The sequence below is a fragment of the Embiotoca jacksoni genome, unplaced genomic scaffold (genome assembly GCF_022577435.1).
Source record: "Embiotoca jacksoni isolate LCO1_2020_lvr unplaced genomic scaffold, fEmbJac1.0.p SCAF_24, whole genome shotgun sequence".
Taxonomy (NCBI): Eukaryota; Metazoa; Chordata; class Actinopteri; family Embiotocidae; genus Embiotoca; species Embiotoca jacksoni.
The window spans coordinates 5,899,531-5,913,191 of NW_027185375.1; the positions used below are offsets into that span (position 1 = coordinate 5,899,531).

General features: G+C 43.0%; 1 protein-coding gene and 1 long non-coding RNA gene across 3 annotated transcripts in view; both read left to right on the top strand.

Annotated features, from left to right (window-relative positions):
- LOC138204075 (uncharacterized) overlaps nt 1-5,780 on the top strand; it is a 72,351-nt gene extending 66,571 nt beyond the window's left edge. Inside the window, exon 3 of the long non-coding RNA XR_011178771.1 lies at nt 5,576-5,780. This is a non-coding gene — a long non-coding RNA (uncharacterized lncRNA). The remainder of the gene's footprint in view (nt 1-5,575) is intronic.
- Nucleotides 5,781-5,847: 67 nt separating this feature from the next.
- nlgn2a (neuroligin 2a) overlaps nt 5,848-13,661 on the top strand; it is a 134,213-nt gene continuing 126,399 nt past the window's right edge. For both annotated transcript variants that reach the window (XM_069159188.1, XM_069159189.1), the window contains exon 1: nt 5,848-6,441. In XM_069159188.1, the coding sequence (XP_069015289.1) occupies nt 5,934-6,441 (508 nt within the window). In that variant the 5' untranslated portion in view covers nt 5,848-5,933. The remainder of the gene's footprint in view (nt 6,442-13,661) is intronic.

A 13,661-nucleotide genomic window follows, 5' to 3' on the forward strand; every position in this document is an offset into this window, starting at 1 on the left:
CATGCAGCAAACGCAGACAGGCCTGTGAACAAAAAGGAATTTGTTTTAAGAGAGAAATAAGTTGTTCTAATGTTTTCACGTTTTTATCTTGATTTACCTGGGGCAAGTAGAGCTTCTATATAGAGTTTACTTCAGTATACTGACATGACGATGGATTACGGTTACTGTAAAGTTTAATCACTTTCTCCACATTCAGTTCTTTTTAGTTTTACCCTCTCCTGTGTTCTCATCAATAGGTGATATTTCTCTAATAGGTTTGGTGACACATTTGTTGTGACTCTACCCCACAGAGGGTTCACTTTTTCCAAGCTGTGTCAAATAAATCTAACCCCACATAATTACCTTACGGCAATTAGTTCCTCTGTTAAAACAAAGGCAAAGTTAATTGAGTATTACTTTGAGCAGTGTCTCGCATGTTGCTTTACTTAAAGAAATAGCTGCGGGGAAAATGCTCTTTCTCGCCGGGACTCGGATAAGAAGATTGAAGCCACTGTCATACGGTGTCTGTCTGTGAAAGGAGTTGCTCTTTGTGATGAACCCACAGAGACTATATTAAGTTTCAGCAAAAAATAATTTATATACTGCACCACTGCTTTACTGGTTTTGTATGTTTTTTGTACGCTGGGGTGCACACGTATTTACTCAAGTCAGATGTATTTACATATCACATTTAAACACAACTGAGTTTGACCCAAGTGATGCAATTCAAACAGAATTATAACAGTCAGAAAAAAAATAAACAGTATTTTTTTCTGTTTATTTTTACAAATCAAAAGTAAAACACATGGGAATGTAGGAGCAGTAAATAATAAATTAAATGGAGGTTCGTGTAAAAAAGAGAGTGAAAATAAATAGATTTTGAAACATGTTTTGAACACTGGTATAGAGGTTGACCACTTGATCTGGAGGAGGAGGTTGTTCCAAAGTTAAGGAGCTGCAACAAGAACAAAGAAGGCCTGGTCGGCTCAATAGTCAGTTTAGATCTTGGAATAACAAAGAGCTGCTGGTCAAAGGACCCGAGTCAGCAACATTGGGTGCAGCAGGTCGACGGATAGGAAGGGGATTCCCATTAGCATCAAGTTTTGGTTTCGGTCGACCCCATTTTGTTATATAGACATAATACAATTTGAAAATTAATTCTATACTGGACAGGAAGCCAAGGTAGTGATTCCAAGAGAGGTGAAATGTTCTCGCGTGAACAAGTCAGTAGCCTTTTGCTACTGCGTTATTCCCCAACCGCTGGGTTATTTAGTGTTTTATTTAAAACATATTTATTATCATCCAACTCTCTGCAAGAAAGTTAGAAGTTGAACTTTTAATTTAATTAAATTTAAAGCAGGAGAAAAACCTGTGCTTTCAGATGGAGTGTTGATAAAGTGAGACTTCGGCTGCTGCGTGCTCAACCAAAGTTTTCTGTGATTGCCTATCTCCTGAGTACAAATCTGACTTGATGTGTTTCCCTACTTCTGAATTCATTGCTTTGTAAACATGTATTATCTTGCTAAGCCAGCAAGCTGGTGAGACATTACGCTGCCTTATTTTTACTTTACTTCTAACACGGTTCTTTCAGTGTAGACGCTGGGAGAAAAAAACAGTGTGTGATGTTCTTCTCAGTGGCGTCTCCTGACAGATCAGTCCCTCCTCTTTCTTCTCCACCTCACTGTGAAGTATTTAGCTGTCCATTCTGTGTTATATGCTCAGCATTCACTGTCGACTTTCCTCTTCTTCGCTGCATTCATTTTTTTTTTTTTTGCAGCAGAGGGGATATCGACTGCACTGAGCTGTGATGACATTGTTATAGCTCAGCTATTGGCCTAACGATAAGAACATTACTGCATGATTTATTGGACTTTATTAACAGCCAGGCGACATTTCTGGTCAACAAATTAGGCAACAAAACTGTAACACGTACAGATTTATGGGTCGAGTTCGAGAGGCCTGCGGTTTGAGGGTCGCAGAGAGGTCACAGGTTTGAGCATTGTAACTTGAGGCATCATGCCGAGCGTATCTCTGCTCAGAGATTGTATCTCGTTGTGGATAGAAATGTCTGCTGGAGCTCCGGTTTGTACACAGTTTGAATAATGCTACAGTTGTCGTGCATGTTTTTGTGCTCCTCCTCCGTGACACACAGACCTGTCGCAGCGCAGCCTGCACTGAGGCGACTGGTCAAGAATTGCAAATATTATTTATTTTAGTATTTCTTATTGCTATATCCTCTGTCTTTTTTATGTGTTTTTTTTTGGGGGGGGGCATTTCTTATTTACATGAGAAATACCAAAGTAAGAGAGGGTATGATATGAGGTCTCTGCTGTCGGTCTGCCACTGAACCTGTGTGGTCTCCCTCTTTTCTTCTGCCTCCTGGGAGCTGAGGAAAATGTTGTGCTGATGACATGAATCATGGATGAGGCTGTGTGTGTGTGTGTGTGTGTGTGTGTGTGTGTGTGTGTGTGTGTGTGTGTGTGTGTGTGTGTGTTAGTGCTGCATGCGTGCAGAGATACAGTATCTCTGTTGCCATGCTCGACTCTCCTCTCACCAAGAGGAGCCCCCCCTCTCCCCCTCCCCTCCCCTTCCCCCTCTCCCTCCCTCCACCCGCCCCATTTCTCCATCTCTGCTTCATCACTTAAGCTCTCCCACTGCTCACAGCAGAGCTGGACCAATTAGGCCCTCTAATTGAGCCAATTAGCAATTAAACACTCAGATGCACCCCGAAATTCTGGAGGTCCCTCCAGGCAGACTCGTGTCTTCCGGGGTCTTGGAGTCCGACCCGGGATTCTGACTTATGTGGGCCTCTGCTGTCCTCTGCGACGACCCAGTGTCGAGGGGTAAGTGTCGGGCAAGAGGGGTCCAGCTGACCTCTTCCCTGGGCCTGTGGATGTGGGTCTATCAGATAACAGTTATTACATAATGGCCTGATTGCGATCGTTTGAGCTGACCGTTAGAATCGTTTCCACTTGTGTATAAAAACAACTGACAGAATCAGTATTTCCACCTCATCTTCCAGGTTTTGAGGTTTGACTGGCGCTCCTTTTATGACATTATCTCTTCTTCTGCTATGGTTTAATGGCACATGAATGTAGATTTAGCGCCACCAACTGTTTATTTTGAGGTGTCTGACTTCTTATATTCGATCCACCACATTTCAATAAGCATCTATTTCCATGAAAATGATTGGTTTAGTGGCAACACAGCCTATAATTGGCTCTTTTTCATACGAGGCATGGATATTATTAAACCGTGATTAGGCTTATGTTATTATAGTGGCATAAATTGAACATAAAAAGACACTCAATTGCAATTATTTGTATGACAGTCATCAACAAAAATGTTATGATCATGATAGTCCTCATGTCCACTATCCTGAGACTATCCAGGCTTCATGCTGCCTATCATCCACGACTCTGAAGGGCTTCTGCTGACCAGAGAGAAGCTTTTCATTAGCAGGACCTGTTTCCTCTCCATCTTCATCCCCACCTTTCATCTCCCGTTTGTATCTCCCCATCGTTGCTCTTTTTTTCCCCCAATCCCTCTTCATCTTTGCCTCCCGATCTCCCCGTCTCTTTTATGTATTTTGGAGGATGAAAGTTTAATGCTACTGTAGATGATGTGTGTGGGTGTGTGGGCGAATGGGGCTAGGCTCGGTGCAAAAAAAAAGACAGGCCGCCCTACAGACTCTCCACGGTTTAATTAGAGCACACATTGTGCTGGCCGCTTCTCTACGAGCGGCGGACACGCATCCAGACGCACACATGGGCGCGTGGGCAGAACAACAGAGTCCACGCTGAGAGGAACAAAGGCAGCCACCAATATATTTAGTCTAAACGCACCATACCGAAAGAAGACAATGAGCGATTACAGACGCTGCGGACTCGCTCGCAATTACCACTCCCTCAAAGAACACAAATGTGTTCCCACAACAACCCCCCTCCCCCACCTCCCCCCACTCAAATCCCTCCGTCCTCACAGAGCTTGTTGTACATAACAAAGTTTTATTATCACACGAATGAGCCTCCACATTGCAATTATCTGCTCATCAGCCTATAGACTCTTAATTATCTGCCGCCTTGCCTCAGGACACTTGACTCCCATACTTTTAAATTCAAATAGCTTTATTGGCAGTGGGAGAGGGAGGAGGGGAGGGGGGGGCAAACAAAAACACAGAGGCGCTTCAGTGGGTGCAGGCGGAGCAATGATACGGTTAATGAGGGCTTTTTTAAATGGGACAATAGTGGCACGGTGATAAAAAAAAAAAAAAGAAAAAAAAAAAGCAAGAGAAAATGTGGAAATTTAAAAAAATCTGACTGGAAAAGTGTTTTTTTCCTTTACAGTTATTACTCTTTACGGTGTGTGTGTGTGTGTGTGTGTGTGTGTTTGTGTGTGTCCCCTCCGATTACATAACGCCACCTAACAATGTTGTGACGGTATAATCTCCTACCATGCCTCATACATTGTACTGACTCTGGGCCTGTTACATGAGGATTTGCACATTTCCGCTGTAGATTACATGAATGAGTGTACAAGCGTGTGGGCACTCATTCATGTGTGGGTCAGTTAAGGCTTACTGCGTTGCGTGTGTGTGTGTGTGTGTGTGTGTGTGTGTGTGTGTGTGTGTGTGTGTGTGTGTGTGTGTGTGTGTGTCTTTGTGCTCTGCATATAGCCAGAAAAACGTCCCGGGCTGTTATAAGCTGCTTACAGGCGCACATCATTGACCTTTGACCTTACTGGGCAGTGAAAGGCTCACCCTAATCTGTAGCCTCTTGGTCCACTCTGTCTACTGTACTAATATTTCCAAAAGCAAGGCTGAAGTCTCGAGGAAATTAATAACCATAAATATTGAGGCATCGGTCGCAGCGCCAGTGGATGAGGACTCGTGAAGTGGCGTGACTGCATCGGCTGCACCACATTAGCCCTCTGCAGGGGCGTGTGCGTGCTACGAGTAAGCTGGCAGGTTAAACACAGTTCACCGGGAGGGATTTGGTGCCTGTTCTCACACGGGTTAGACCGGGACAGGGTGAACATGTCCAATTTAGGCTTCTCATGCATAATAGATCGGGAGAGACATGTAGAAAAGTGCACTCAGCATGGAGTATACGTGATATCTCCACGGGTCAGATTACGTGGCCAAACAAACACAGAGGATGTAAAACTGAGTCACATTTGTTTTAGTTGCTTTTTTTCTCCTAACATGCTGTATTTTCCAGCTCCTGATGTCATAATGTGAAGAGAAACGAGTTGATCACCACATGAAATGTTCCCAAAATGAACCCTTGTCGGCTTGATCTCCCCAACACTGTCTCTAGATTTAGAATATCTTCTCATTTCTCTGCTTTCATTTCAGGAAATGTGCTTTCTTTTTTTTTTTTTTTGCTTGGCACCAGTTGAAGGAAAAAAAAATGTTGCACTGACAACATTTAATGGAATATATTTCTGTTTCAGATAAGCTATAATCTCTCTTATCTTTCTTCCACCCTCGTCCCCCTCCTTGCCTTCTCTCTCTTTCTATTTTTCTTCCTCTACATCACCGTCCTTCTTTAAATCTCTTCCTTCCTCCCTCCTGCTTCTCTGTCTCATTCTGCAGGGTTCATCATCCATCCAATTATCTGGACAGTAGAAGAAGAATAGGTATGGAACGCAACAGAACCATGGCTGGGGAAGTATTTTGGATCACCGTTGCTCAGAATCAGCATTGACCTGGGAGCCACATCAAAGTCCGACCCCCTTCTCCAGCACCCCAAGGACCCTTCTTTCCCCAACAACTGCTTTGCCTTCTGCCCTGCCTTCGCTCAGCGCTCCTGGTCTCGATCAAACCTCTAAAACGGCTCCTTCTACATGCTTTTGTTGTTTTAATCCCCCTCTTATGCTCCACCTTCCAGATCATTGGTTATAATTCACATTGTTTCACAGACGAACAGAATAGAAGCAAGTGGCTGAACAGTATGAATCCAGTCATGTACCCCCTTCCGCTCGCTTCGAGTAAACAAAGCAGGCGGGGTTTGTTGTCCAGGACACGCACCCTCTGTGCCACGACAGACTGGTACCTCATGAGTGTGCTTGGCCTCGTCCTGCTCTTCAGCCTGGCCTCGAGCCAGAAGATGGACCCTTCCAAACACCCCATAGTCACCACCAACTACGGCAAGCTCCGAGGCATCAAGAAGGATCTGAACAACGAGATTCTCGGCCCCGTGGAGCAGTACCTGGGTGTCCCCTACGCCACGGCGCCCATCGGAGACCGCCGCTTCCAGCCGCCCGAAGCTCCGGGATCCTGGCAGGAGATCCGCAACGCCACTCAGTTCGCTCCCGTGTGCCCTCAGAACGTCCACGGGGTGCTGCCGGAGATTATGCTGCCCGTGTGGTTCACGGACAACCTGGACGTGGCGGCGGGATACATCCAGAACCAGAGCGAGGACTGCCTCTACCTCAACGTCTACGTGCCCACGGAGGATGGTGAGTGGACAGAGTGACATGAAGGGTTGGGGGAGGTGGGAGTTGAGGGTTACTGTGGGTGACAGTGAGAGTATTGAATAGATAATTCACTTTTAACTAAGCCCCGCCCCTCAAGTTACTGTTCCCATGCCTGTCAAGCTTTCCCTACTCAGTTCATACTTAAACAGGGGCAGACAGGAAATTCTGGGTAGAAAAAGTCTCCTTTTCTTTTTGCTGGCTGAACTGACAGCTGTCAATCAATCCAGGGGTATAAAATGTCCATGGAAGTAATTCAGGTTTGTACTGTAAGCTTCTTAGCAACAAGTTGTCTGCAGCTAACATGTAACTGTTAAACACACTCCAATTGCCTATATTTATATTTTACATGTGAAAAAAGCCAAAGCTTGACAGGCCTGCCTTCCTAATTAAGATTCCCAAGCAATGATTGGACAATCACTGCTCAAGGGAAGGGTTTAGGGAACAGATCACACATACGAGAAATTTAAGGAAGCTCAGTTAAGGTGGAAAAGTGTCTGGAAAAATGAATGTTATTATTCTTTTCTAGGTTCTTGCACAACTTTAAAAAACATAAATATTTCACATGCTTCTTGAAGATAATGAGTTTCTGGATTGTGCGTGTGTGTTCACTTAAAAAAAAGAAACTACATGATAAATCTCCCATGGAGGGTCAGAAAGTTTTTCAGCTCCCCTTTGCTGGTTTTATGGTACACTCCATCCGAGGTGTTATAAAGCAGCAGAACAAAGGCCAGGACGGGAGCAGCTTCCAGTTGCGTTATGAGAAAAGGATTAGGTGACTTTTGACTTTTCTTACTTTTTTTTTTTTTTTTTTTTTTTTTTTTTTTTTACCACACCGTCATGAACCCTCTTCTTCCAACTCAGATCATACTGCGGACTTTTTTGTCTGCCCCGGCACTATTCAGTGTCTGAGCAATAAAAGAGAAATGTTTCCATCCTGTCGGCAGGTGTGATATGAAGAGCAGACACCTCCATCACCTCTCTCTCTCTCTCTCTCTCTCTCTCTCTCTCTCTCTCTCCTTGCCTATAGGGTATTGTAGGACGTGTTTCACCTTTGTCTTTTCATTTCTATATCTCAAATAGAAACTTCACAAAGCCAGCGCCTTTTAGATGAAAACGGATGTAAGAATCACGATGGCGAGTTTCACTTGCAAAAAATACTTTTTGACCTCAGAACTCGACATTTTACGGAAAAAAAATTCAGAAAGGAAATATTTTACTAAATGTCTGTGTGGGGCAGATTATATGCTATATTTTTTTTTTATAAGCATAACCACACAAATATATAAACAATATTTAAAGCAGATTGTAAAAGAAATAAGCCGCAATGTGCTTTGACAATATCAGCGTGTGTGTTTGTATTCTTGTTCTTCTAACTGTCTGTATGTGCACATTACTGTGTGTATGTCAGTATAAGAAGCTGAACATTTCCTCCACTCACACTTCAGTCTCTCTTTCAGTACTTCATCACTTGACTGGTCTTTTTTTTTTTTTTTTTTTAGCCCCCTCACAGCTTTGACACCGCTCCTCTCGCCTCTCTACTCCAACACTGCAGCCTCAGCCCTCGACACCTCGTCATTGACACTCATAGCTCCTCGGGCACATATAGAGCGCTGTACATCAGCTCTCACACTTCTTTTCCCTGTTTTCTGAGATGTGTTGGAAATGTAGAAGACATAACAAAGAGAGAGAGAGATACACAAACTCCCAGCCGCTGCCTTACATCTTTTCCCACCGGTACGCAGTGCACTCAGTGGAAATGTCACACAGGTGTAGAAGAACTTCTGACAGTGACCTTCATTCATCAAGGGGAAACATTGGCATTACACCTGGCACTGTGCAGCGGAAAAACTGATTGAAACTAAAAGAAAAACACATGGACAAATCGTTGTATTATGTTTTGCAGCATAGTATGGACTGATAACAATCATTTGTTATGGTACAAGGTCACAAAAATTATTCTTTCCATCGGTCAGTTGAACATAGTTGCATAAATAATCAGTTTACAACCATTTTAAAGACTCTGAACAGACACTTAACACAAACACACAAATCTCCCAGGAAGCAACTAAAACCCTGCAGAAAGAGCATCGTCCTAATTTACAGCCTGGGCCTGCGACCTTCGACCTCTCAACCAGATTGATGTTGCACACTCACCAGGATAATCTGGGCCAGCTCAAAATACACAGACATCTAATTTCAATAGATAAATAAAAGCAAATGTTTGTTAATAGATGATTAGTATATAATTCATGATAAACCACAAGCTTATTACTGAATTACTTCCAATTTAGTCTAAAACACACGTTTCAACATTAACTGATAGTAAGATGTGTTCATGTTAGAAAGATATTATCAAAATTACAAATACCTACTTTATTAATATGTACAGTGATTTGTAGTTTATTGTAAATATAGAAAAAAAAAAGCAGTGGCAACATATGAACTTGCTTCATCCCTCATCCTTCGCTGGTATATTTATTGTGGTCAAGTCAGGCATGACATTGCTAGCCTCAGCAATCTCCAGCAGCCCCAGGGTTGTCTTTTTTCAGTGCTGCTCCTTTCCTCTGCTCTTCCTCCCGCATTGATTTAAAATCTTTTTTTTTTTCCACATGTGCAGCAGAGGGGAGGAGAGGAAGGGAGGAGGGGATGGGTGAGGAGGGGAGGGGAGGGGAGAGGTGAGGAGGGGAGGGGAAAGGAAGTGAGGGCTGGAGACAAGGAGAGAAGAGGAGAGGAGAGGAGAGGAGAGGAGAGGAGAGGAGAGGAGAGAAATCAGGGGAGGAAACGAGTAGAGGGAAGAAAGAAAGGAGAAATGAAGAGAGGAGAACGTTTGGGCAAAAATAAAAAAAATCAGCCATCACTCTGTGAATGGAGACTATCTACTCAATGTCACACAATATCACACAACTACACACACACACACACACACACACACACACACACACACACACACTGATTCTCGCCCATTATCTCTCATCGTACCATTGGTTGCACTTCTATTCCTCTCACTTTTAAAACACGACCGTAACATCTCTCAGTCTCCCGAGGCCTTTTTTTTTTGTATCCTTTTTTTAGGGCAATCCTTAAAAACCTCCTCTAATTTTAAGTGGATTAAGCCTGCAGAATTACTTCTTAATGCTGCCATCAGTGCAAATTGAGGAAAGTGGGACACTGACATGAATGTGTGTTTGTTCATAGATAAACAAATATGCTAACATTTGGCGGTTACTCATGGCTCTTTAATTAATACTTAAGTGCTTAGCAAGTTGCAAAGCTAGCCATGTGTTGTCGTTTTTTCATTAATTCCATGGCACTAAGGAAACAAATATGTTTATGAATTTGCAATGCTTTGGGAAGAAATCAAGAAATGATAAAAAAAAAAACTAATAACATTAGTCCGAATGTAAAATTACAGTTATTGATATATTGTTTAGCAGCTGCTTAATCAAATATGCAAATCACGATTTTAAGGTCTTTATATTTTAGTCATTTCAATATATTTTCGAGTCTGAAATGATAATCAATCGCAAAGAATCAAGAGTTACACATTGTGATAGAGAAAACACATTGTGACACCTTGTACATGCTGCACAAACATTTTGGTGTATATTTAGATTTGTATCCATCAAACGGTGCGTTCGGAGACACAGGACAATGACCTTAAACATACAGCTGGAGCCTTAAAGAACTATCTTTAGTAACAACATAGAGTCCTGTAATAGATCCTACGGCCTCCACACAGCCCTGATCTCAACATCATGAAGTCAGTCATGTTCTGTGTTCCAAATGTTGTACATATATACGAACACTCACTATTTTAGCGCATAAGTGCATTCACGCTGTAATGATGCACTTAAAAAGGTAAAAAAAAAATTGAGTGAGAAATGTTGAACAAGTTCCACCCTCAACGGTCGCCATCTTGGCTACATAGCGGAAAAAGGAGGGACCACCGACATAAAGAAACCTTTTCACGAAGTACCACCATACTGCTGTTGGATAGAAGCCATCAGTATGTTTATTCTATTTTGTCAAACAGAAGACGCAAAAACGTGTTCATTTCTGTGTAAACAAATTTAAGCTGGCAGATATGTTGGCAGATGATGCATTCAAATGTTACGGTTATTTCCAGTAGGTGCAGAACGGTTTGCGGTTTGAGACGACTCTACCTTGTTGAAATTCAAGCAAGTAAGAGAACTAATGTGTAAGAGTACTACATATTAGTGTACTAAGGAAAGTACCCCTTTTGGAGTACATCATGGATTACATGAAGAACCAGAAGCCAGATCTTAAGATGTTTGTAACAACCTGCCTGCCAAGTACCTTGAAAAACTACTTTCAAGAATTCTCCCTTGCTTTTAGTGCCCTTTGCCCTGTACCGTACATAATACCACGTAATGCTCAGCAGTCTAACAGGTATTAGGTAGTTATCTGTGTCACCACCTGAATTCATTGAAGGAAGCGCCGGGCTTTTCAAACACTGATCATTGGAATCTACAGTAATTACTATAACCCAGCTTGTTTCCTCGTCCCTGTGGTAGTATACAACATCGGACCTTAGGACCCAGGGGAACCGCTTTTGCCCTCTGGCAGGTATCTCCCTCCCACCGGTTCCCCTGGAGACGACATCCCATAAATCATTAGCGAGAGCTTTTCATCTGGCTCCTGCACAGTCACGCTGGATCGATGGACGAGGCGAGACTGCTGCTGCCGCCGCCACCGCCTCGGGCCCACAGAAAAAACACACGCTTCTCTCAGCAGTCAGCAGCCGTTAACACAGAGCAGTGCTTCATGGTGAATGGAGGTGGAGGTTCGAGACTCGGCATCGCCCAAATGGCAACTTGGAGTAAATGTTTACCAGCATGCAGGATCCATTACGGCTGCACTTTATACAGTTAGGCGGAGGGCATGGAGGCTATGGAGAAACCATCGCTTTTGATGTTATGTTTGACGAAAGCTCGCCTCCTCTGTAGAACCACAACGCCAGCTACAGCCTCGATGGACAGCCAGAATCAACCAGAGTTGGATGTATTTATAGACTTTAATGAGCTAATGGCCAGATGTAGGAGGCTTCATCTCCATTTCAGCTTCTCAGCGCTTTCAGCCTCTTGAAGAAACGCTTATTTAGCTTTTAGCCTTTAACTTGAGCCGCAGCTCTTTCCAGTCACAACTGTGACCGAATTTCACTGCGTTTTCCTCATAGTTCACTTCATTCTTCCACCGATTATCCTTGAAATACAATCTATTTTATGGTCCATGGTGATTTGCTTAGTAAAAACAGAGCCACACAATTTCCTTAAGAGTTTTTGTACTGGGCTGTAAACACGTTTTTTTGTGTTTTTTTTTTTTCATTAAACCATGGCTTCCCCATTCATGTGACAATTCCTGATTGGTTTGAAGCTGTTTCATTCCAGATTTATTTCATCCAGCCAACCTATTGAATGTGCATGTTGAGCTTCAACATTTTTTCCCAGGTCAATTTCACAAAAAAACTGCAATCAAGGCTCATTGGACTTCTCCGGAGCAATGTGAATGTGTGACTAAAAAGAGGGAAGTGTGGACACAAAGTGTGAGCCAGGATACTTACATGAATTGCTTATGCAATTCCGACATCTTTCATCTGGTCTAGACAGGATTGTAATATCAATAATTAAGAATTGAATACTAAAAAAAAAAAAAAAAAAAAAAATGGACAAGCATGGATCTCGAACCAACAGACTCCGATTACCACTCCTAAAAGAACTTTATTGGTGGTAGACTTGGGTTTAACCCGAATAAGCTGTTACAAAAGTGCCTTTTAAGCTGCTAGTTCTTTTCAATTAGTCCCTTTGAGGAGGGTATGCATTGGTTTTGCCAGATAATCCTGTGGGATTTGAACCACTAACCTCAGCGTTGTCAGCGCCGTGCTTCTCTGGCTGAGCTGCAGGGTGCGAGCTGGGGTCCATATAAATTATTCCATCCGATACCTCGTCTATCTCCATGCATCAAGCTCAAACTCCCACATCTCCCCATTCTGCAATATTTCAAGTTTCTGAGGAGATTCATCAAGAAAGGTTCAATACTAATACAATAATGCGCATGGCGGCCGAGCACTGCGCTGCGACATCGGCATTGTCAAAGGGCTAGAGATGAATAAATAAATAACAGAGATAAAAACAAACATAAATAATGGAAAGAGAGCGAGGGGTGCCAGAAAGCTGCAGTGAAAATATGATATATATTGCTTCTGATACCAGAAAAAAACCTTGATTATTCTGCTCCACCTTTTTCTTTATATCACCCTTTTCTACTGCCAGCCCCCTCTGAAGAACAAAAATGGGAGAACAAGGGCATGATGGGCGAAAATAGGTCACCATCTTTCTGTAGGCAGACTGCACTCAGACCATAGAATGAATAGTTTGCTGTTACGTACAGTGTAGGTGCCTCCACCTAACTGAGGTCTCATGAAACATCCACTGTCTTGCTCACTCTCTTACCTAAGCATTTTTCTTTGAAGTGAGCGTGCTCACCAGAACTGAAAGAGACAAACCAGAGGTATTAATAAAAAGACAAGGACACGGTGAGAAAGTCAGGCATCTCTAGGTAGCTGTCATTTCGTAGATGATGGAGGTTAGAACAGAAGGCCTCATTGAGCCCGTGGTCCAAGCCTTACAAACTAATTCTGACAGAGTCCTTCTTTGCTTTTGCACCTCCTCTCATGTTTCACCTCTCCCTTCTCCTTCTCCTTTGTTCAGTCTGCCTCTGTGTGCTCTGTGTATCCTGAGGCATAGCGGTGCAGACAACGACTGGCCTGCCTGGTCAAAGGCTTTGTCTTAGTCTTTCAGGTGTTGAGGGCGAGGAGAGAATCAAATCAGTGAGGGTCGGTCAACTCGCTTTCAACTATTCTGCTGATCTATTCCGTCTAGAAGGATCTAATACATACTCGGGAAAGGCCACAGCAGACAGGCTGTTCAAAAGTCTGACAAAGACGTCAGTGCAGAAAGTTTAAAGCCTCAAAAGATCAGTCCTGTCTTTACACTGGTTCCACAACTCTGAAACACCACACAGATCTTTGATTTCATCACCTTTAGGCCTGATGTTTTACCAACTGATAGCAATTAACCAAAGGTCCTCGCTAGATACTCAGTGATTGTCATTAAAATGGTGACAGGAAAGGGGCTTGGGTTAAAGTTAAATAACCTCCAACAAAACCATGGGCTACAATGGAC